Source organism: Sarcophilus harrisii, chromosome 6, assembly GCF_902635505.1.
Source record: "Sarcophilus harrisii chromosome 6, mSarHar1.11, whole genome shotgun sequence".
Taxonomy (NCBI): Eukaryota; Metazoa; Chordata; class Mammalia; order Dasyuromorphia; family Dasyuridae; genus Sarcophilus; species Sarcophilus harrisii.
Window position 1 is genome coordinate 234,020,188 of NC_045431.1, and position 23,952 is coordinate 234,044,139.

General features: G+C 47.2%; 3 protein-coding genes and 1 long non-coding RNA gene across 4 annotated transcripts; 1 reads left to right on the forward strand and 3 right to left on the reverse strand.

The window, feature by feature from the left end:
* Positions 1–381: 381 nt before the first annotated feature.
* LOC100917284 (interferon-induced transmembrane protein 1) lies at positions 382–1,238 on the reverse strand. The gene is made up of 2 exons (XM_031942508.1): positions 877–1,238; positions 382–750 (listed from the first exon to the last, which is right to left on the reverse strand). The coding sequence occupies exons 1-2, from the start codon at positions 1,114–1,116 to the stop codon at positions 541–543; spliced, it is 450 nt and encodes a 149-aa protein (XP_031798368.1). The 5' UTR covers positions 1,117–1,238; the 3' UTR covers positions 382–540.
* Positions 1,239–5,002: 3,764 nt separating this feature from the next.
* Positions 5,003–6,251, reverse strand: LOC100922763 (interferon-induced transmembrane protein 3-like). Its single transcript, XM_003774236.4, has 2 exons — positions 5,919–6,251; positions 5,003–5,794 (listed from the first exon to the last, which is right to left on the reverse strand). Exons 1-2 carry the CDS (start codon positions 6,156–6,158, stop codon positions 5,636–5,638), a joined length of 399 nt encoding a protein of 132 aa, XP_003774284.1. The 5' UTR covers positions 6,159–6,251; the 3' UTR covers positions 5,003–5,635.
* Positions 6,252–6,382: 131 nt separating this feature from the next.
* On the forward strand, positions 6,383–11,200 carry LOC116419920. The gene is made up of 3 exons (XR_004230243.1): positions 6,383–7,291; positions 7,918–8,411; positions 10,173–11,200. It is a non-coding gene; the product is annotated as an uncharacterized LOC116419920 (long non-coding RNA).
* A 1,625-nt stretch (positions 11,201–12,825) lies between these two features.
* Positions 12,826–14,076, reverse strand: LOC100922506 (interferon-induced transmembrane protein 3-like). The gene is made up of 2 exons (XM_031942582.1): positions 13,749–14,076; positions 12,826–13,626 (listed from the first exon to the last, which is right to left on the reverse strand). The coding sequence occupies exons 1-2, from the start codon at positions 13,986–13,988 to the stop codon at positions 13,480–13,482; spliced, it is 387 nt and encodes a 128-aa protein (XP_031798442.1). The 5' UTR covers positions 13,989–14,076; the 3' UTR covers positions 12,826–13,479.
* Positions 14,077–23,952: the final 9,876 nt, after the last annotated feature.

Consider the following 23,952-nt stretch of genomic DNA (forward strand, 5'->3'; position numbering starts at 1 on the left):
GACTGGACCGGATGTCTCTGAGCTCCTGGGAAGCGGCCCCAGGTTCTCCAAGGACAAATCTCTGGCTCCAAATGCGGTGTTGCTCCTCCTGGAGGGGCACACCGCAAGCTGAGGCTTCCGAGAAGGGGCTTCCTGCTCCCCCCAGACTCTGACCCCATCGTTTCTGCAGTCCCTGGGAGTTCCAGGGAGGAGCAGAGCGAGACAAAGTGTCTTTGCTTAACCCCGGCAGGAGAGCTCTTGTTCTCGAATCTGGCTTCCACGCTGGGAATCCCTCTCATGGGCCCGGGCAGCTACTAAAGCGCCCAGGGCCGGAGCCCTCGGGAGCTCCTCTACCTTGCAGGTCCAGGGTACCCAGGGAGAGGGTGAGCAGAGAAGAGAGAGTCACGTAAAAACGGAGGCGTTTATTGAATACAATGGGGGAGGGAGGAAGGGGAGATGAGTCGGAAGAGGCGCCTCAAAACAGCGGGAAGGGAGGGAAGGAAGGAGGGGGAGGGGCGGAGCGAACTAGAGACTGGGGTTAGGGAGGGTGCGAAATTGTGGTTAGTTGCCCGAAAATAAATCGGGAAAGTAAGAGTTATTGTCTTGGCTCATTGCCGCCCGCCTGATGATGATGACACCGGTGGCCACCAGAATGATGACCAGAGTGACCAGCAGAAGCGAGAAGATCAGAGCGCAGATGTTGAGACACTTGGCTGTGGAGCCGTAGCTCTGGGCTGCATTCAGGTCACCCACCAACTTCCGGTCCCTGGCCTGGGGGGGTGAGGAGAGAGAGAGCCGGGGTTAGTGCCAGGCGGAGGGCAGAAGCTCACACAAGCACCCGCTGGCGACTCCCAAGCTGGCCCGCGCCCGGTGACGCGCGCGCGTCCCCCTACCCACCTTTACGGAAAAGACCAGGGCCATGAACCCCAGGCAGCAGAAGTTCATGTACAACGTGTTGAACACGGACCAGACCAAGAAATCTTTCGGGGGAGGCTCATAGGAGTGGACGCTGATGATGGTGGAGGCTGGGTCCTGCCCCGGTGCTCTCAGTCCTGACTCCTCCGAGAGAAGCTCATAGTTTCGGGGAGGAAAAGTTCGGTTGAGCTGCCCCCGGGAGACTGCCTGGTTGCTGTTCATGGCTCCGGAACCTGAAGAGCTGAGAGCCTGGAGAGCCTGGAACGCGCACTGCCTGGAGCTCGAGCCCGAAGCTGCAGGAGTTTCGAGACAACGAAGGAGAAAGAATTTGGCAGGAGGAGCCCCAGATCGGCCGTCCCACCTCCCCTCCCCTCGCTCCTCTCTGCTCAATCTGTGCCAATTTTCTGTTTCCTGAGATTGCAAAGTCTGTAGAAAAACAGAAACTATCGAAGCTGCACTTTCCAGGGCGCAAAACTTCCGCCAAACCAAGTAGTGCCCAAAGCCTCCTCGCGGGCCTGAACTCCTCGCTTTCCCCTTCCTCGTGCTTTCCCCCAGTCGGCCAGCACCGATTGCTTACCAGGTGTCAGGCGCCAGACTAAATATTGGGGTACAAAGACAAAGCCGGGTCCGCACCCGAGGTGCTCATAGTCCGTCCGGTGTGGGGGCCGTAAGGATGGCAGAGTCCACGGGTAGTGATGTAGGTGGGACTGCAGGGACTCTGAAGCCCTTTTGACCTAAGAGTGTTCTTGTCTGTTAATGATTGAAAAGTCGCCGGGTCTAGGAGTGTAAATGCTCTTGTCTGTCAATAATTGTCAAGTGCCATAGTGTTGGTTCCTTCCCTTAGATTTTAGGAAAGATGTATTAGTGATCCGGAAGCCCTTCTGACCTGAGAGTGCTCCTGTTCTAACAATCCCTCTGCCATTGGTTCTAAAGCCTTGTGGCCTGACAATAGTCCTACCAACACTGCTACTGTCAGACGGATAATCTGTTGGTCAGCGATAACCAAGAGACGGCCCTCGAAGCTATCTGAGAGCCATCCAATTAGCAAGTAGCTCAGGAAGCTCTGGCTCGACTCTGCATGGATCTAGCCCCTTCTCTCCGATCCTTTGCTAATTTCTTTGGGAATTCAGCCCGCTTGTAATGGCATTACAATTACAATAAACTTTGCCCCTTAACTGGGAAGTGGGTTCAAACCTGCCAATTCTTCGGAGACACCTGGTGACACTGGGCTGTGACCCCAAATTTTTGGCATCCCCTTTCTCAACCTCAGCAGTATGGTGAAGGTTAGAATGAGGGCACTGGAAAAAGAAGCCCCATCCTGGGAGCTGGCAGAGGCCAGAGTTTGGCGAGACTGCTCCAGCTTTCCACTTGAGCTCTAAGATGTCCCAGGTATTCTGGGACAGTCCTTGGTTGGCTGGAGAAAAGGCCTTTTGGTTTGTTCTCTCTCCTTCCTTTGGCTGTGAGGGCTGGGGTGGGACCCTTTGGGTCAGCTTGGGACCGAGGCAGGTCTCTCTTAGTCTCTTTCCTTTTGGGCAGGGTCTTGTGAGATCTCCAGAGGTGGGAAGAGCAGCCTTGAGGAGCTCGGGCTAAATCTGGCTCTTCACTAACCTGGCTGCTGCTGGTTGCCCTGGTTCCATGTCCCTCGTGAAAGAGGAGGAGAGAAAGGCAGAGGAGAGTGACAGAGAGAGAGGAAGATAGAGACAGGGAGAAATTCAGAAACAGACAGATGGAAAGGGATATGGGGAGGCAGAAGGGGAGAGATGAGAGACAGAGAGACATAGATGTGTAATACCAGAGAAACTGATGCAAGAAGAGATTGTTTTTAATCTTTAATGTGGAGAGTTTAAGCTAGCTGACCAAAAAAAGCAATGGGTCCAGAGCAACTGAGGCACACCATTTATATAAGGTTTTTCAGTAAGCAAAATAGAGAAGTGAGAGTGCAGTTAGTTTTGCAGCTGTTATCTTTACTTCAAAGAGAGGGCAGGAAGAGAGAAGTGAACTTGGTATTTACAGCTTGGAGATTGTGGCTCAGGCCCTGTCAGCCAGGGGAGGAGGACCATTCTTGGATAGGTAGGGGCTATAAGGAAGGCACAACCGAGGGCAGGAGATCGTCCTTGACAATAATTCTATTCTGAGGGTAGTTTTTGGACAGGGATGAAGTCAGAGAGGCAAGCACTTGGAGACTGTCTTTCTTTTCTATCCATTGTGTCTCAATGGTATATGAAGGGGAGTCAGAACCTCAAGGTTTAAAGTTTCCTTTTTAAATTCAATTTCCAAGTCTAATTGCACAAATGAAAAAGGGGAGGGGGGTATGCTCTGCTATCCAGGGCCTAACAGATGGAGAGAGATGAAAGAGAGGGGAGGGAAGAATGAAAGAATGAGAGAATGAAAGAAAGGGAGAGGAGGGAAGTGTTGAGGTTGGGAAGGGACCCCAAAAGGTTGGGGTCACAGACTAGTGTCATGAGGTGTCTCAAAAGAATTTGCAGTCTTATTCTAGAGAGCAATTTGGAACTATGCCCAAAGGACAATCAAACTGCCCATACCCTTTGATCCAGCAGTGTTCAGAGTGGAAAGAGAGCACTCTAGGAATGGGGGATGGTCAGAGACAATGCTCAAAGCCAAGAGATGGAGGGTCTTGTTTAAGGAGCAGCCAAGGGCTGGTGTTGTGAGATTCAAGAGGCCATGTTGGGGAGAAAGGTATAACAGGACTGGAAAGGTGGGGGAACAGGGGATGAAGGCTTTGGAGACCAACCAAAGCTCCTTGAATTTTCTCCTCTGGAAGATTGGGAGCCAAAGGAGTTTACTGAGTAGGCAGTGACATGGTCAAACCTAGGCTTTAGGGAAATCACTTTGGTGACTAACTGGAAGATGGACTGCAGTGGGGAAGCTTGAGGCAGAGAGACCCCCTAGCAGCTACTGCAGTAATCCAGGAGTGAGGGTATGGGGGCCTGCAACAGAGTGGGGGACATGTGTGAGAGAGTCCTCCTCCCCTGACTGACAGAGCCTGAGCCACAATCTTCAAGTTATAAATACCAAGCTCACTCCTCTCTTCCTGCCCTCTCTTTGAAGTAAAAATAACAGCTGCAAGACTAACTGCACTCTCACTTCTCTATCAACTCAACTCAATATGCTTTGGCACCAGATTGGATATGAGGGGTGAGAGAGTGAAGAGTACAGGATGACTCCCAGGTTGTGAGCCTGGAAGACTGAGAGCAGGGTGATACTCTCAGCAGCTCTGGGGAGGTTTGAAAGGGCAGGGGAGTTGTAGGGAGATCATGAATTCAGTTTTGGATTTGTTGAGTTAAAGCTGTCTATGAGACACACAATCTCTATTGGAGATGTGAAAATGGAGGCCAACAGAGAGGTTAGAGCAGACATGTGAAATTTAGAATTTTCATCTGAGATGGTAATGAAGGTTCATCACATCAAGGAGAATAGAAAGAGAAAAGAGGAAGGAATTATCCTAGTGGGACACCTACAGTTAGTGTGACCAAGATGAGGATCCAGGAGAAAAAAAAAGACTGAGGAATAATCAGAAAGGGAGAAGGAGAACCAGGACTGAAAACCTAGAGAGAAGAGTGTCCAGGAGGAGAGTGACTACAGCAACAAAGACTACAGAGAGGCCAAGGAGAAAGAGGCCTGAGAATGGGCCACTGGATTTGGTAACTGTGGAGAGAACACTTTAGTGGAATGATGAGGATCTGAAGCTGGATTGTGGAGACAGACAGATGGACACAGAGACAGAGAGAGAGGAAGAAAAAGGGAGAGACAGAGAGAGGGAGAGAGACAGGAAGAGACAGAGACAGATGCAAAAAAAAGAGAAAACACTCAATAACCCCCCAAACCTGCAGAAGGACCCCAAGTCACAAAAGCTCCTCTCAGATCCTCTCCTAGGAATGCACAGAGCCTAGACCCAACAAAAAGCCCAAGCAGAAAGGGGCAATGAGCAAACAAACAAAAAAAGAATCTCACATTGTAGAATTTTGTGGTGAGTTCATATATATATATATATATATACTAATAGGGTGACAAAGAACAAAAACCAGAGCAAGAGGATTCCTGTGGACTAGAACTGTCCAACCTACAATAAAAGAGACAGAGGCAGAGCTCTGAGTCAATGGTACTTTATTAAAGGAGCCATGGTTCCCTCAGATCTTGCTCAGGATCTCAGCTGCCACCTTCCTCCAGGACCTTTTATTTAAAGGATTTGATACCCAAACATACAAAGGGGGCTTGGGGAAATACAGCATCTCTTGGTCTTGAGGATCAAAAGTGACATATCCCACCCCGATTCCAGAGGCAAGGGGGAAGTCATCCTGGGAGGCCACAGGCTTGGGAAGCTGCTCTCATGCTGGCCAGATAGAGGTCCCCTCTCAGATCCAGATCGTGGCCCCGTTGATAACCTGAGTGAGCATCTTAGTGACCACCAAGATGGGAACTGCTGCTGTCCCGGGGAACCACCACATTGTGCCATTGCATGGCAGGCTCTGTTGAGCTTGAGCATATTGGGACCATTTTTGACAAAGTGGAATCACATAAGATCAAATGGGTACTTTTGATCACATAGAATGAAAATGATTTTTGTCAAAGCACTCTACCGTTAAGACGCAAATAGATAAGGGGGGATGGCTTTGTAGCAAGCATCTCTGGCAAAGATCTCAGTTTCCTGACGTCCGTCATCTCTTTCCAGATGCTCCAAGCTGTTGAAATTAAAAGCTCATTGCTCAATCACCCAAAGCTCTCAGTACCGGAGCGTTGAAGTAATGAGGATGCTAACAGTCACCACGGTGACGACGACCAGCAGAAGAAAGATGGTCAGAACGCAGATGTTGAGACACTTGGCTGTGGAAGCGTAGCTCTGGGCTGCATGCAGGTCACCCACCAACTTCCGGTCCCTGGCCTAGGGGGGTGAAAAGAGAGAGAGCCTGGGTTAGTGCCAGGGGGAGGGCAGAAACTCACACAAGCACCGGCTGGAGACTCCCAAGCTGGTCCGCGCCCCCAGAGGTTCCAGCGCCCCTACCCACCTTTACGGAAAAGACCAGGGCCATGAAACCCAGGCAGAAGAAGTTCATGTACAACGTGTTGAACATGGACCAGACAAAGAAATCTTTCGGGGGAGGCTCAGAGGAGTGGACGCTGATGATGGTGGAGGCTGGGTCCTGCCCCGGAGGCCTCAGTCCTGGCTCCTCCGAGAGAAGCTCACCCATAGGGGGAGAAAAAGCTCGGTTGAGTTGCCCCAAGGGGACTGCCTGGTTCATGTTCATGGCACCTGCAGAGAGGCTAGAGTTCAGGGAGCCTAGAACAATGAGAAGAGACTGGGAGCGTGAGGAGCTTAATATACTGAGCCTGAAGCTGAAGTCGAGAGTAGAGAATTTGGTAGGAGGAGCTCCAAGCTGGCTGCCCCTCCTTTCCTCCTCTCACTCCTTTCTGGTTACTGTGCATCAACTTTCTATTTCCTTTAATTGTAAAGTCTAAAGAAAAACAGAAACCTTTCAGACTAGATCCCGCAGATGTCATGGGAAGCCCTCTGCTGAGGTCTAAGCTGGAGTCCAGGACCTATTTCTGTACCTTTCTGACCTAGGAGTCTGCGGTGAATCCATACTGTCCAAACCCAGGCTTGGGAAGGAAGCTTGACCAAACATCCATTAGTCCACTGATTCTTCCTCAGCCTCCAGACTAAACCCGAGTCAGGCGGAGCTGACAGGTGTGCCCGATCAGACATCGTCCCAGATCTGATTACTTTTCTGGGGGCAAAGGGTAGATGAGACTTATTTGCAATTTGTTCCAAGGGCCATAAAGGTACCTGACATCAAAGCTACCAAAGCCACTTGCTGCATCCCAGGCTATGACCAGTCCTCTTGAATTTTGTCTGACTCCTGCACTTGGATGAGTCTGGAAGAGAGAATGAAGCCTTTGCAAGTCAAGACATCAGCTAATGATGTTCATGGAATATACCTTCTAGGGGAGATAGCCACAGGGAGGTCCCCCTGACCTTGGGGTGCTTCTGTCCTCACAATCCATCAATGATCCTAAAATCTTCTGGCCTTAGGAGAGTCCTAGGTCTTCTGGTCAGTAATAACCAGATTCCTGAGACCACTCATCAGGTCTCCCTCTAGGCCATAGCTTTAGCACATCAATGACATGAAGAACTGGATACATGGGTCTCCTTGCTCCTGGCTCTTTGCTAAACTCTTTTGGAACTTGGCCTGCTTCAATTGGCCTTACAATGATAATAAACTTTGCCCCTTGACTTGAACTACAAGTCGGCAAATTCTTTTGAGACACCTTGCGACACCAGTCTTCAACCCTAACCTTTTGGTCCCTTCCCAACTTCAATATTTGGTGGCCCCTATGGGGAGAGTCTGACCTCCCCTGGCTTGATTCCCTCCTTGTCAAGGTAAGCCCCCCATTTTTTCTTCCTCAACCCGATAGCTGGGACACCCCAAGCCACTGGGAGAAGGCTTTGCCATCTTTCCACCTTCTCTGAGACATCAGAGGAGAGGAAGTGCCATAGGATGGCTTCCAGCAGAGACATTTTATGGTTTTGATGGGACAATCCTCTTCCATGTCATTTTTGTCTGTGCCTCAATCTCTGTGCACAATGTCTGTGTCATTTTTGTTCTGTGAGGTAGATTTTATTACAAGGAAAGATTTAAAATGCAACCAGCAAAAAAAAAAAAAGTCTATACTAAAGTTAGAATGCTGGGAAGATTTCTTAACATCCTTGGTTTCCACCTTAAAAAGGGGGAAAGCCTAACTTTTTCCTGTGGATCTCAGCTCTGGCCAAGCTGGGATCTACAGAAATAGAGTTATGTAATTAAAATTAAAATAACATCTTAGCAGATTCTCAAAGTTTTGAGAGCAATGATTAAGAAGTTTGACAATTTGTCATTTTAAAATCGCAAGAAAAATTCCTGAAACATTGAGGATAATGCCAAGAATTTACCACATTCTGAAAGAAAAAAAAACTAGTTAAATAGCAACTTTTTGCTAACTCTTCCATGATTTCTATCTTGTCCATAGTTCCCATCTGCTCCTTTGGGGAAACACCCCAGAAGGTATTAAGGGACCCTCTCCACTCCACTCTCCAGAGGCCTGAGTGTATCTCAGTTGTGGGGACTGCTAACAAGATCAGCATAGCCCAAGTCCCTCTGTTTGCTAACCCCTCTCATCTCAGATCAGATTAAGAAAAGTGAATGCTAAAGAATTGAGGGAAACTCAAATTCTGCTCCACCTGTGGAAATGGGAAGCAGCAACAGCCATGGGGACGCCACCCAGACTTACCCAACATCTCCCCAACCCAGCTTGGGGGAATGAAGATGGAGTGGGGATATGGCCTAATGGTCAGCATTCCCTGAGCCTTGGCACCTGAAACTACCATCAAAGGAAATCCTGATACCAGTCACCCCAGTCTTCAGCAGATCCTATCCAGCAACTGCCTGGGAAAAATCTGGGTATCCTGGCGGCACCCACCGTGGCAGTGTGAGGTGAGAAAGCCAGTCAGCCTCTTTCATTTGGTAAGCCCACCATTCTCTGTTTCAGTTGCAGAAATGTATTAGTTATGTAATTTATGGCAAATTCTCTGCTCACTTTTCTCATTTGTAAAGAGAAATAATAATAATGATGGTTGTGAAGATTGCATGATTGCAAAAGCTTTGTACTTTCCTGGGCACGGCTGGATTTTATACCCAACTTTGGTATTGCCAAGCCCCTCTGCGATTCTATTCAAGACCCTGACACAATTCCTCTCCAATGGGACCCTGATCAGACCAGGGCTTTTAAGGTCCTGAAAGCTAAATTAATCTCTTGCCCCAGCCTTAGTCCTACCTAAAGTCTTGTACATTGATGAAACGCGGGGTCAAAGCCTATGGTTCTTGATTCGGTCTCTGGAACCCTCTTGCTTACTTCTCAAAGAAACTTGGTGTCCTTGGGGTGACTCTCCTGCCTTAAAGCTAGCTTCTAATTGAGGAAGCCTCTAAGCTCACCCTAAGCCAACCATTGGAGGTTCTAATCCCCCATTGGGTAGAGAATATTTTTACCCTCACAGAGTTTTAGAATTGGGGAAAGGAGTGAGAGTGAATATCCATACTGAATCCAAATATCTTTCAGGTTTTGTACACTCATGGGGCTATGGGAAAGGGACTTTTGAGAGCATAAATAAATAAATGAACTAACCAACCAATCAACCAAACAAACAAATGAATGAATGAATGAATAAACAAATGGAATCCCTATTAAGTATGCAGAGGAAATTCTACAATTATTGCAAGCTGTCCATGGACCCAGAGAGGTTTCTGTTATGTTCTGAGGACACCAGAAAGGGGATTCACTTCAAGCCAAGGGAAACAGGCTTGCAGATTCAGCTGCCTGTGCTGCTGCCTGTTGGCCTCTATGACACCTTCAAGTCCCTAAATCCTACACTCTCATGTAGCTCCCAGGCACAATCCTTTGCTAAAGAAAGGGGATATGCCCTTTCTCCTTCTGGGTGGTTTCAAATACCCTCAGACCAACTTCTAATCCTAGAGACCAGCCAATGGAAACCTCTCTTTGGCCTAAACCAAGCTACTCACTTGGAAAAAAATGCTCTCCAATCCCTTGTGAAACCTATTGTTATTGTTCAAGAGCTAGGAGAAACAATTAGACAGATCTGTCAGGTCTGCTCAGTTTGTGCCCAAGTAAATTCTGGAAGGAGTCTTAGAAACCCTCTTCCTCTCCCCCGGCCCCTGCCCCATCCTGCAGCCTATTGGGAGGAGGGATACATATTTAGGGAAGGACTAGCAGATGGATTTTCCACATATACCCTTCTTCCAGGTGTCAAACTGCTTTTGGTTTTTGTTGACATCCATACTAATTGGGTAAAAGACTTTCCTTTTAAGACTGAAAAGGCTCAGAGGTTTTTACTAAAGGAAATCAAAGCCATTTAAGATTATTATCTCCACTCTGCTTGTCACCCTCTCCACCCAGAGCTTAATACCTTTTAAACATTATGGTGTTTGCACTCTAGGACACCTGTGCATTCCTTTCACTGTGTGTAATGCTACAATTCTACCCATAACCCCTATTCTTTTGAGAAGAAAAAAAAACAGAAATGTGGGGGAAATGTTCTTTGGTATTTACCCCAGGTAAAGCTGTCTGTATGGGAGACATTCATGATAGAATTCATTTACATTCCCCCTCAGGCTTCCTCTTAGTGGGGTTCCTGGTTACTGTCTCTACTGACCCCCACACTAACTCCACTTTTAATTTTTCTTTTTTTTGCTCATATTTGGCCTCTGCAGTTTTAACCTACTTGGAAGATCTGTTTCCTCCAGACTCCAAGCTATGAATCGAACTTTGTGTTCAACCTAAATACCATCGGCTAACTGATTCTGACACTAGGCACCCTGCTGAACGCTGCTCATCTTCAAGTTGCCTGCCTCCCCTACTCAGTCTGGTCCCCTAGGCAAGGAGAGCTCTACACCCCTTATCAGCATGAAGCAGCTCCAGAAAGATGAGCTCTCCATTCCTTAGTCCCAAATGAATTTGGGGTTCCAACTGCTTGAGACGGGAAAATGATGGAATATAGTTTCTAGGGGAGACAACACACCTGATTTGGGGGTGCTTCTGTTCTAACAATCTGTCAATGATATTAAAGTCTTCAGGCTTTAGAATCAGTGATCATGAGGTCCCCCCAACCTTAGAGTGCTATTGTAACAATCTGTTCATATATGATTGTAAAAGTCTTCTGGCCTAGAAATATAATATTTCTTCCCTTAGACTTTAGGGAAGATATCTTAGGGATCCTGAGACCCTTTGACCTTGGGGTGCTTCTGTTTTCACAATCTGTCAATGATTCTAAAGTTTTCTGGCTTTAGGAGAGTCCTAGGTCTGCTGATCAGGGCTAACCAGATTCCTGAGACCACTGGTCAATTCCCCCTCTAGGCCATAGCATTAGCACATCAACTACATGAAGAACTGGATACATGTGTCTCTTTGCTCCTCGCTCTTTGCCAAACTCTTTTTGGAACTTAGCCTGCTTCAATTGGCCTTACAATGACAATAAACTTTGCCCCTTGGCTTGGAGATGGGCTCAAGCCTGCAAATTCTTTTGAGATACCTTGCAACACCAGTCTGCGACCTCAAACTTTTAGGGTACCTTCTCAACCTTATTGCCATTGGTCTTCAAAAATGGACAAACAACAGGTGGAGCACCAGGATTAGAGTAAGACTCATTTATCTGAGTTCCAGTCTGGTTGTGTGACACTGGACAAGTCACTTCACCCTACTTGCCTCAGTTTCTTCATCTGTGAAAAGAACTGGACAATGGAATGAAAAACCCCTCCAGTATCTTTGTCAAGAAAACCTCAAGTGTGGCCAGAATGAACAACAAAACAGAATGAAGAGACACTGGAGAAGGTTTCCTGAGGAAGGTAGCAGTTTAGCTGAGACTTGAAGAAATCGGAGTAGTTTACTGGATCAGAGTGGAAGAAGGAGAGCACTCTAGGAATGGGGGATGGTCAGAGGCTATACTCAAAGCAAGAGACGGACTTGTTTAAGGAGCAATCAAGAAGCAGGTATTATGGAATTCAAGAGGCCATGTTGGGGAAGAAGTTATAACAAGACTGGAAAGGTGGGGGAGCAGGGGATGAAGGCTTTGGAGACCAAGCAAAGCTCCTTGAATGTTCTCCTCTGGAAGACAGGGAGCCAGAGGAGTTTACTGAGTAGGCAGTGTCATGGTCAAACCTAGGCTTTAGGGAAATCACTTTGGTGACTAACTGGAAGATGGACTGCAGTGGGGAAGCTTGAGGCAGACAGACCCCCTAGCAGCTGCTGCAGTAATCCAGGAGTGAGGAGATGAGGGCCTGCATCAGAGTGGGGGACATGTGTGAGAGAGCCAGCAAAGGTCAACTCAACAAGCTTTGGCACCATATTGAATATGAGGGGTGAGAGAGTGAAAAGTACAGGACGACTCCTAGGTTGTGAGCCTGGAAGACTGAGAGCAGGGGAGCTCTGAGGAGTTTTGAAAGGGGAGGGGAGTTGTAGGGAGATCATAAGTTCAGTTTTGAACTTGTTGAGTTAACATACAATGATTGAGACATACAATCTCTATTGGAGATGTGAGAATGGAGACCAACAGAAAGGTTAGAGCAGAACATGTGAAATTTAGAATTTTCAGCTGAGATAATGAAATCAGTGGGAGCTGATGGGTTCATCACATCAAGGAGAATAGAAAGAGAAAAGAGGAAGAAGTTGTCCTAGTGGGACACCTACAGTTAGTGTGACCAGGATGAGGATCCAGGAGAAAAAAAAAAAAAAAGACTGAGGAATAAATCAGAAAGGGAGGAGGAGCCAGGAATGAAAACCTAGAGAGAAGTGTCCAGGAGGAGAGAGTGACTACAGCAACAAAGACTACAGAGAGGCCAAGGAGAAGGCCTGAGAATGGGCCACTGGATTTGGTAATTGTGGAGAGAACACTTTAGTGGAATGAAGAGGATCTGAAGCTGGATTGTGGAGACAGATGGACACAGAGACAGAGAAAGAAGAAGAAAAAGGGAGAGACAGAGAGAGGGAGACAGGGAGAGGCAAGGAGAGACAGGAAGAGACAAAGAGAGACAGAAGCAAAAAAAGAGAAAACACTCAATAACCCCCACAACCTGCAGAAGGACCCCAAGTCACAAAAGCTCCTCTCAGATCCTCTCCTAGGAATGCACAAAGCCCAGACCCAACAAAAAGCCCAAGCAGAAAGGGGCAATGAGCAAACAAACAAAAAAAGAATCTCACATTGTAGAATTTTGTGGTGAGTTTATATATATATATATATATGTGTGTGTGTGTGTGTGTGTGTGTGTGTACCAATAGGGTGACAAAGAACACAAAACCAGAGCAAGAGGATTCCAAAATACCTGTGGACTAGAACTGTCCAACCTACAATAAAAGAGACAGAGGCAGAGCTCTGAGTCAATGGTACTTTATTAAAGGAGCCATGGTTCCCTCAGATCTTGCTCAGGATCTCAGCTGTCACCTTCTTCCAGGACCTTTTATTTAAAGGATTTGATACTCAAACATACAAAGGGGGCTTGGGGAAATACAGCATCTCTTGGTCTTGAGGACCAAAAGTGACATATCCCACCCCGATTCCAGAGGCAAGGGGGAAGTCATCCTGGGAGGCCACAGGCTTGGGAAGCTGCTCTCATGCTGGCCAGATAGAGGTCCCCTCTCAGATCCAGATCGTGGCCCCGTTGATAACCTGAGTGAGCATCTTAGTGATCACCAAGAAGGGAATTGCTGCTGTCCCAGGGAACCACCACATTGTGCCATTGCATGGCAGGCTCTGTTGAGCTTGAGCATATTGGGACCATTTCCCTGACAAAGTGGAGTCACATTAGATCAAATGGATACTTTTGATCACATGGAATGAAAATGATTTTTGTCAAAGCACTCTACCGTTAAGACGGAAATAGATAAGGGTCCGGGATGGCTTTGCAGCAAGCGTCTCTGGTCATTTTCCTGACGTCCCTCATCTCTTTCCAGATGCTCCAAGCTGTTGAAATTAAAAGCTCATTTCTCCATCACCCAAAGCTCTCAGGACCGGAGCGATGATGACTTTCAGAGTGTGCTGAGGACACTAACGGTCACCACGGTGACGACGACCAGCAGAAGAAAGATGGTCAGAACGCAGATGTTGAGACACTTGGCTGTGGAAGCGTAGCTCTGGGCTGCATGCAGGTCACCCACTAACTTCCGGTCCCTGGCCTGGGGGGGAGGGGGGAGAGAGCCGGGGTTAGTGCCAGGGGGAGGGCAGAAGCTCACACAAGCACCCGCTGGAGACTCCCAAGCTGGCCCGCACCCCCAGAGGCTCCAGCTCCCCTACCCACCTTTACGGAAAAGACCAGAGCCATGAAACCCAGGCAGCAGAAGTTCAGGTACAACGTGTTGAACATGGACCAGACAAAGAAATCTTTCAGGGGAGGCTCAGAGGAGTGGACGCTGATGATGGTGGAGGCTGGGTCCTGCCCCGGAGTCCTCAGCTCGGGCTCCACCGAGAGAAGCTCATAGTTAGGGGGAGAAAAAGCTCGGTTGAGTTGCCCCAGGGGGACTGCCTGGTTCGTGTTCATGGCCCCGGAACCCTGAAGTACTGGAAACCTGGAACACGGCCGGGAGCCTGGAACACCGAGAGGAATCTGGAGCACAGGGAGCTGAGTATACTAAGCTTGACACTGCAGTCGAATGAGAGAATTGGTAGGAGGAGCCCCAAGTGGGCTGCTCTTCCTCTCCTCCCCTTACCCCTCTCCAGTTATTCTACGCCAACTTTCTATTTCCCGAGATTCAAACTCTGTAGAAAAACCGAAACCTTCCAGGATGGAGCTCGCAGCTCTCATGGGAAACCCTCCGCGGCGGTCTAAGCCCGAGTCCAGGACCTCCCTCCCTCCCCTTCTGACCTAGGAGGAGGGGAGGCGGGGACTTGCCTCTGTCCGAACCGGGTCTGGGAAGGGAGCTCCGTCTGTTAGCCTCCTGATCCTTCCTCAGCCGGTCATGGGCAGAGCTCCTCAGTGCTCCCCCATCTCCTCGGTCACACTTGCCTTCTAACCCCGCACGAGAGATTGAATTCCATTTGCGAATTCCTTCATCTAGTCGCCCTTTTTCATTGCCTCAATCCAGCCTTAGGACTCCCGGCTTCACAGCGACCTCCAGTCCCTCGATCCTCTGCTGTTTCCCGGGCCTGCCTACACTCGTCCCCCCACTTCTCCTTGTCCTGTGGAAGATCACACCTTGAAAACCCCCACCAAGTGTAAGGGTCACCTGGTTCTCTTTTACCTTTCTATTGCCTCACTTGGATTCCATTCCATTTCCATCCAGGTGAGTCCCACATTGAAATAAATATCCCATGCTAAATTCTCTCCTGACCTCCAGTCCCACCCCCAACTCTTTCTGACAAGGGTGGACCTAGATGTCCAGTCAACATTTCAAGCCCAACTTGTCCAACACAGAACTAGTCTCCCCTCAAATTCTCCCCTCTCCCATGATCAGGAAGCCCAGTCCCCCAAGCTCCCAACCTGTAGGCTGCCCAAAAATTCTAACTCATACTCAATCTGTTGCCAAACCACAGCAACCTTCCCCTAAATCCCTTTCTCTCCACTCCCGTTGGCCACTCCCCTGATGCCAACCCAATCCTTCTCAGCTGGTGCCCGAGGGAAGTGCCTCTGCCTGTTGCCAGTCTAACTCCACCCAGCCTTCAAAGTCATTTCCCAAAGCTCAGGTCTGACCACGTCACCCCAGTTCAGGGAACACCAATGGCTCCCCATTGCCCCCAAGATCCATTAAACACAAAACCTTCTGTGGAGCATAAAAGGTCAAAACCCGGCCCCTTCCTACCTACCCCTTTCCTCCATGGTTTCGGTGGCGGCACAGGCTCCCATTCCTGGAGCTTTGAGGCTCTCCATCCTCAGCTTCATTATGAGTTTCTGCCAGAAGCTTGCTGGTGTGGATATGGGTGCCCTCTCAGTTACTCTGACGTTTGTCTCTCCCGTTAGGTGAGATTCTTCAAGTCAGGCCCTGCCCTTGCCTTTCTTGATCTCCCCAGGGCTTAGCCCAGTGTCTGGCACACAGTGAGAGTTTCCCACAGCTTGCTAACTGACTAACGGATGAGCCTGTTTTACCAGAAGCTACCGTTTGAATTATATAGATATGATATCAGATGGAAAAAGCCGAGTCAGTGATCCCACAAATGGCTTCATGTTCAAGTGGTTTAAGCATCTGTCTCCTGGCCGGGAGAACTTTGCTCTTCACTGTCAGTGTGTTTTGCTCTTGAGAGAGTCTTTTGTGTGCACAAGGAAACAAATATGTCCCACACCCTTTTCATGTTGTAGTCTGTAGAAAAGTTTCCTACTTATTCTTTCTTTGGGGAAAGCCTTAGATATTAACCCCAGCCTTGGTTCTCATAAGGACTACAGGTGAGCTGCAGGGGAGAAGCCGTAAGTGACCTAATCCAGACCCCATGCCTGAATCCAGAGCAAAGGGGCAGCCATTCCAAGACTTGGATAAGGGGAGGGCTTTGTAAGCAAAGGCTGTTGAGCATTGCTGGTGCAAACAGGAGCTGGGTGTCGGATACGGGTTTCTAATCTGGGGAGTCCATGACATGAGAGAAGCAATAAGGAAGGGAGTGCAGTATCATGTGGGAAAGATGGGCTTCGGTGAGTGGAAAGTAGAAGCAGCACATTGGTCAATAAGCCTGCTTAAGCTTCCTATGGTGTGCCAAGAAGTGTCACTGTGTCCCTGGGGGCACAAAGAAAGATGTCTACAATTCTCAGACGAAGAAATTGAAACTATTTCTAGCCATATAAAAAGGTGCTCCAAGTCATTATTAATCAGAGAAATGCAAATTAAGACAACTCTGAGATACCACTACACATCTGTCAGACTGGCTAGATGACAGGGAAAGATAATGCAGAATGTTGGAGGGGATGTGGGAAAACTGGGACACTGATCCATTGTTGGTGGAACTGTGAATACATCCAGCCATTCTGGAGAGCAATTTGGAACTATGCTCAAAAAGTTATCAAACTGCGCATACCCCTTGACCCAGCAGTGCTACTACTGGGCTATATCCTGAAGAAATCTTAAAGAAGGGAAAGTATGTGCACGAATGTTTGTAGCAATCCTCTTTGTAGAGGCCAGAAACTGGAAACTGAGTGGATGCCCATCAATTGGAGAATGGCTGAATAAATTGTGGTATATGAATATTATGGAATATTATTGTTCTGTAAGAAATGACCAACAGGAGGATTTCAGAAAGGCCTGGAGAGACTTACATGAACTGATGGTGAGTGAAATGAGCAGGACCAAAAGATCATTATATACTTCAACAACAATACTATATGATGATCAATTCTGATGGACATGAACCTCTTCAACAATGAGATGAACCAAATCAGTTCCAATAGAGCAGTAATGAATTGAACCAGTTACACCCAGCAAAAGAACTCTAGGAGATGACTATGAACCATTACATAGAATTCCCAATCCCTATATTTTTGATTTCCTTCACTGGCTAATAGTACACTATTTCAAAATCTGATTCTTTCTATACAGCAAAATAACTGTTAAGACATGTATACTTATATTGTATTTAATTTATACTTTAACATATTTAACATGTATTGGTCAACTTGCCATTGGGGGGAGAGAATTGGGGGAAGGAGGAGAAAAACTGGAACAAAAGGTTTGGCAATCGTCGATGCTGTAAAATTATCCATGCATATAACTTGTAAATAAAAAGCTATTAAATAAAAAAAATTTTAATATATATCAGAGAAAAATAATGAAACAGATACTAGTTTGTCACAAGATATTCCTTTTTTTTTTTTAATTTAATAGCCTTTTATTTACAGGATATATACATGGGTAACTTTACAGCATTAACAATTGCCAAACCTCTTGTTCCAATTTTTCACCTCTTACACCCCCCCCCACCCGCTCCCCTAGATGGCAGGATGACTAGTAGATGTTAAATATATTAAAATATAAATTAGATACACAATAAGTATACCTGACCAAAACGTTATTTTGCTGTAGAAAAAGAATCAGACTCTGAAATATTGTACAATTAGCTTGTGAAGGAAATCAAAAATGCAGGTGTGCATAAATATAGGGATTGGGAATTCAATGTAATGGTTTTTAGTCATCTCCCAGAGTTCTTTTTCTGGGCATAGCTAGTTCAGTTCATTACTGCTCCATTAGAAATGATTTGGTTGATCTCGGTGCTGAGGAGGGCCTGATCCATCAGAACTGGTCATCATATAGTATTGTTGTTGAAGTATGTAATGATCTCCTGGACAAGATATTCCTAAATAAAATTTAAATTTTGAGTATAACTTACTCAACAGATAAACTTAATTTAGCTTTTATGATCAAAAAGAAAGAAAGAAAGATGTCTACAATCCCTGCTCTCAGAGCCCTCCCTGCCTAATGTAGAAGACAGGCTGCAGTCTGCTAAGAACAAACAAAATGGGCAGGACCTACTCATGAAGGGAGGTTTAGGAGGTCACCGAGACAGAAGTGTGCTTCTCTCTGGAGGCTCAGGTCAAGAATCGGGGCAGGGTGGGAGCATGAACAGGGAGAAAATCTGCGTGGTATGGGGAGAGCCCCGCCCTCTACTTTGCAGTGTGTGCAAGAGGATTCTATGTCTCTGCTCTCACCTGGATTGTAGCCCTTGCGTGGGTGACTCAGTGGTACCTTCTGGCATCAGAACCTGACAGTGAGGAGCCCTCGATGCACAGAGTTCTGGATCTGTGGTCAGAAAAACCTGAGTCCAAATCCCACCTCAGACACTGACTGAGTGATTCTGGACAAGTCCCTTCACCTTTGCTTGCCTCAGTTTCCCTAATGGTTAAAAACTTCACCATTTACGGTAACTGAGGGTTCCCCATATGGATGACGTGGTGCTGGCTGAGGAAGGACCTGGGTTTTCTTGCTATGAATTGTTAGGCTCAAATGAGCACCAGCAGCAGAGGCTCTCTCCTTACTTTTAGCTGGAGGCTGCACGCAAACAACCAGTCCAGTCCCAGGCTCCCTCCACTCTAGGCTCGGCTTGCAGCCTTTTCAGGTTGAAGAACTGACCCTCAGCCCTGTAGCTGCCTTTGATTCCAAGTTTGTCCTTTCTGAAGGCTCTTGACAACATGGCTGAAAACATCAGGTAAATAAAAAGCAGGGGACCAAGCACCTGCTCTTGTTTCATGCCACTGAGGACTGAGAAAGCTCAGGAGCGCTGCCCGTAGTCCAGAACCCAAGCCAGCACGACATTTTGAATGAAAGTTCCCTTAGCTTGGCGGGATACTTTCCAGGGATGGCCACACTGGTATTGGGACTGACACACGCATTGCCCGAGCTAGCTCAATGGGGGCGAGACTCCAGAGGGAAGTGTGGGAGAGGAGAAGGATTAGACCAAACTGAAGGTCTCCAGAGCCGGGGTGCTGACCTCATTGTTGCATTCCTGTGAAACCTGGACAGTCTACCCTCGCCTCGCCAGGAAATGGAGTTCAGTTCCATTTGAACTGTCTAAAGACCCCTTGGCAGGCCGAGACCTCACACCCCGAGATCCTTCCTCGAACTCAACTGCCCAAGCTCTCCCACGGAGAGCCCCGTTGGACCGTGCTGTCGGGCTGGCCACGCTGTTCGAATGCCAGACGTATACTGGCCAAAAACAATTATTCTATGGAGAACTCACACAGGGCGAGCGCTCCTGACATAGTCAGAAAAGAGCGAGACAAGGACACGCTCCAAGTCTCTGCTAAGAGCTTTAGAACTGAGCCTGTGACATGAGAGACGCTGGCCCAGGACCACCCAGCATGGCGTGCCCTCCTCAAGAAGGGGACGGGCTCTAGGAGCAAAGCAGAATTAGCTCAGAAGATGCGCAAAGCTAAAGAAGCCCCCAAATGTTCCTAGGGACTACCTGTGTCCCACTGGGGCAGAGCCCTCCGAGCTTGTCTTGGTCTCATCGGCCACAGCCAGACGCACGGGAACTCGACTAACATAGTGATATCTGTTTGGTCCTCTTTGAGACAACAATCAGCTGATGAACCTTCATCGTAAAATGGGTATAATAATGTCACCTACTTGCAAGGATGGTTGTGAGGAAGATTAGATGGATTTTGTTGTTGTTATACTTAGTGCTATCCAATTCTTCGTGACCCCCAGATGAAATAACATCTATAAAGAATCAACACGGTGTTTAGCCCACCCAGTGAGGGCTGAATAAATGTGAGCGGATAAGATTATTTCCTGTGAAGGAGTAATAGAAGTAACCACGGCTTCTGGGAGGGGAGACCTGAGGGATCTAGGGCAGTGGCTGAGATGTTATTTTGTGGAGCAACTTCTTTCCCTGCTATTCTTTGGACCTTGTGGATAAACTCAAGATAAACTTTGGATAAACTTTGCAGTGACCACTTGAAATTTGAGCCAGAAGATCCCTCCCCATCCGCTCTTCCTGCTGTATCTTCCCAGGAAACAGCCCCTTCTAAAAGTTAATGGAGATGAATCTGTTAAAACTGTACTGGGTCACTCAGTGGCATAGATCAGTGACTGATGTGGAGAGAGAACATGTGAGGGAGCTCCAGCTGGGAACATTAAAAGAATCAACCCAAGTCCTCAGGGTCAGCCCTAGAACTCTAAAGGGGAGTTTGCTAGAGGGAGAGCTGGGAGAAGGACTCAGTGCTGTAAACAAGGAAGGGCAGCGAGCCATCTGAAGGAGAACATTTGAAGAAAAAGATAAATAATCAGTCTTTCTCCTTGGCTCTTCCTTCCACAAGGAACCAAGAGTCTAGTGAAGATCTGAGCCCAGCGTGAAATCCCCTTCCCCAGAAGGTAGATGTGGGGATCATTGGTCCCCAACTTCCAAAGCCCAGTACTCCCAATTGCAAGTGGAGATTGGAAGCTTGGCCAGGCACAGTGCTCAGGGCTTAGTGGGCAGCTTTTCCTGCTTCTGCCCATCTGACCAAGATTGATTCTCTTTGTCTCTCTTCCCAGAGTTCCTAATTCTATGTTCAAACAATCAGTCAATAAATATTTACCACAGGTCAGGCACTGTGCTAAGCACAAATGTCACTGTAGCTTCTCTAGCTATTGGGTAGTGGATACAAGAGCTCCCCAAGTCCCTGGTCTCTGGCAACACTTACTGACACTTTACCTGAAGATAAATCCCCTAGATAGTATCCCAATGGATGATTCTCTCTCGCCCCACCTGTGTCCAATCTTTGCCAAGTATTTGTCAAGTATCGCTGGCCCTAACCCTTAGCCCTAGATTAACTGAGAAAATTACTAACAGAAACATTTTCAAAAATCACTAACATGTTTAGACTTTCTGGGCCCACAGAAGGAACACTTGCCCCATAAATTGTTCCTTGAATCCAGGTCACCAAGTTTGTCTTGACTGATTGTTTTGGTTTTTTGTTTTATTTTGTTTGTTTTGTTTTTTAACCGATGAATTCAGAAAAAGATTTATTTTACATTCTTGCAAGAATGCTGCCTAGGTGAGTAGACTCCTTTGAAACTCCAAAGGCAGCATTTTATTTCCTCTCCTGAAGCATAAGTTCTTCCCCTGATTCCCCATTAATTGGAAGTTACATAACATGAATCTTCACCCCTCATTACATAGCCAGTCCCTGCCCCAAAGAAGCTTCCACTCTAATGGAGGAGGACTAGGCGCAAAGAAGAAAAGATTCTTTTTGGATCTCTGGCCACCAGTCTTGATCACAAAAGCCAGTCACTGTCCCCAAGGAGCTTTCATATAGCCTCCACCCTTGATTATTCTTGACGTCCTTGTGGGTTTCTGACTAACTTTTTAACAAATCCTATGGCTAAGCAACTGTCTGAAAAAGATTTTGTTTTTAGAAGCCTTAGTATTCCTAACATGGCTTAGAGCCAAAATTATGGTCTAAATGTTTCTTCCCCCTGATCCCAATTACCAATTAGTTACCCATGCTATTGGGCCCTCCTTCAAAAGAAAGCTTTGACTTAGAGAATCTTGAGTGAGTGTTTCACTGAGCTACATGCTCTCCCTTCCAGGTCTTCAATTTTTCTCACCCTTGTTTTACAGTTCTTTATCACCTCTCCCAGTCACCTCCTCCCACCCTGGCCTCAAATCTCCACACACCAGTCCACTCTCCACTTGGCTACCAAAGGGATGTTTCCTAAAGCAACATCTTTCCTAAAGCAAAGATCTAAGCCTGTTACCTTCTTGCTCAAGGATTTTCTATATTTTCTTTCTTGGATCAGATGCAGACTGGCCACAAGTACACATTTTGCAACTGGAGAGATGGAATTGTTATGGAGACCTGGACAGTGAGTGACCTAGTCCTTAGAACACATGCAGATGTGCCTTGCCTGATTCCAACCAACATCTGGAAATCCGAGGGGAGTTCCAGTCATGATGACATAAAGCTAATAGAATGGGATGATGGGAAACCTTTAAATTCATTTCTATATTGGAGGAAATGACTCAGGAGAGATCAGTCAGAACTGAGCGTGCCCCGGCAAGATTGGAGCAATCAATATTCCTCTCTTCTTCCCAAACAGCTTTACAAGTAGAGATCTGATATGAGCTCTGCAGGAAGAAAGGGAGGGGTGGCTGCTTTTCTCCCACCTCTCCCATCTTCCACTCCCTGAGTCCTCCTGCTTCTGTTTCTTTTCTGTTTATCTGTTCCTGCTCTTGTGTGAATGAGCATCCTGAGATGGGAGTGCACAGAGGATCACTCATTTCAAAGGGCTCTCACAGTCCATTAGGGATCACATGGACAATTAGAACTGAATGGTGACTGAGTGGCAGAAGCAGGCGGAGAGAGAGAAGGAGAGAGGGATGAAAAAAGGAAAGGAAGAGCATGGAAGGAAGAAAGGGAGGAAGGGAAAGAGGGAGGGAAGAAAGAAGAGAGAGTTGGGAGTAGAGAATGATAGTGACCACTGTGCCATTATTAACCAAACTTGGACCCAGAGAAGTTCTGGGTGAGGAGCCCAAGTGTAGCATGAAGAAGGAGAGCCCACTGGAATGGAACTCCATAAACATCCAGAAAACACACCAGACAAAATCCTGATTAGGAAATCCAAGAATTTCCAGTGAGTCATTTTTTCCAGCTCAGATCAGTGTAGGGACACAAGAGAGGTCTGGGAGTGGTGGGGAAGGAACCCAAGAACAAGACGAGGTCCCAGGCCTGTGCAGGGACATACTAAGCACAAGCAGGGCTAACTGGCCCCCTTTTCACTCTCTCCCTCCCTCCCCAGCGCCAGATTACAGAGGCAGGAGGATGGTGCAGGGAAAGAAGTCAGGAGCCCTGGGCTCTCTTCCAAGTGAGGAATTAGTTCAAAAACAGCAGTATCTGGGTATGGCTCAGATTCCAAGAGCAGGGTAAGTGTTCCAGGTCCAGCCCCCAGCTCAGACTTGGTTCTGCTAAGGAAAAACCAAGACAGGAATCCCAGACCAAAGGGGAGCCTGCATTTCTTTTACTTGCAAACAGCAGAGTTTCCCAGCAGGCTGAGAGTGGGATGAGTGCGATAGTATCTCCTGCTTCCAACCAAGAACAAGGGACAAAAATGTTGTTCAAACCTAAACCCAGGTCAGACTGAGCTAAGCAGGTGTGCCACGATCAGACTTGGCCCCAGATCTGACCTCTCTGGAAATACTCGGGGCTTGCAAGTTTACAGGCTGAGCTGTCCCTGAAGTCCAGAACTAAGTCAGTTGGTTAGTCAACAAGCATTTATTAAGCACTTATTATGTGCCAGGTCCTGCCTAAGGATGGGAAATACTGAGGAAAACAAAAGACCTGCCTTCAAGCAGCTTACTTTCTTATGGGGAAAACAACAAACAAAGATGTACAAACAAGCTATAGACAGGATAAATAGGAAATGATTAAGAACTAAGGGGAGCAGTGTCCACTCCTCAAACAAGTGCAGACTTTTCTGGGGGGAAAGGATAGATGAGAATTATTTGCAATTTGTTTCAAGGGTCCTGAAGGGAACTGACATCAAAGATACCAAAGCCAGTTGCTGCATCCCAGGCCATGGCAATCCTCTTGACTTTTGTCCGACCCCTGCACTTAGATGACTCAGAGAATGACGTCCCTTCAAGCCAAGACATCAGCCAATGATGTCACCCATCTTCTCCAAAAATGAAGAACAAACAACAGAGAGCAGGGGACAGAGCAATAGAACTAGAGTCAGACTCATTTACCTGAGTTCCAATCTGGCTGTGAGACCCTAAACAAATCACTTCACCGTTTGCCTCAGTTCCCACATCTGTAAAAAGAACTGGACGAGGGAATGGAAAACCCCTCCAGTATCTTTGTAAAGAAAACCTCAAGTGGGGCCAGAATAAACAACAAAACAGAATTAAGAGACACTGGAGAAGGCTTCTTGGGGAAAGTAGCAGTTTAGCTGAGACTTGAAGAAATCAGGGTAGTTTACTGGATTACAATGGAAGAGGGAAAGCACAAGAGACAAAGAGAAGCAGAAGGAAAAAAAAGAGAAAACACTCAATAACCCCCACAACCTGCAGAAGGACCCCAAGTCACAAAAGCTCCTCTCAGATCCTCTCCT

Excerpts from the sequence above, each read along its gene's own strand:
- LOC100917284 (XM_031942508.1), bottom strand. The coding sequence starts at position 1,116 with ATGAACAGCAACCAGGCAGTCTCCCGGGGGCAGCTCAACCGAACTTTT. Across the intron at positions 751-876 it reads CCCTGGTCTTTTCCGTAAAG|GCCAGGGACCGGAAGTTGGT; the intron begins GTGGGTAGGGGG and ends TCACCCCCCCAG.
- LOC100922763 (XM_003774236.4), bottom strand. The coding sequence starts at position 6,158 with ATGAACATGAACCAGGCAGTCCCCTTGGGGCAACTCAACCGAGCTTTT. Across the intron at positions 5,795-5,918 it reads CCCTGGTCTTTTCCGTAAAG|GCCAGGGACCGGAAGTTGGT; the intron begins GTGGGTAGGGGC and ends TCACCCCCCTAG.
- LOC100922506 (XM_031942582.1), bottom strand. The coding sequence starts at position 13,988 with ATGAACACGAACCAGGCAGTCCCCCTGGGGCAACTCAACCGAGCTTTT. Across the intron at positions 13,627-13,748 it reads CTCTGGTCTTTTCCGTAAAG|GCCAGGGACCGGAAGTTAGT; the intron begins GTGGGTAGGGGA and ends CCTCCCCCCCAG.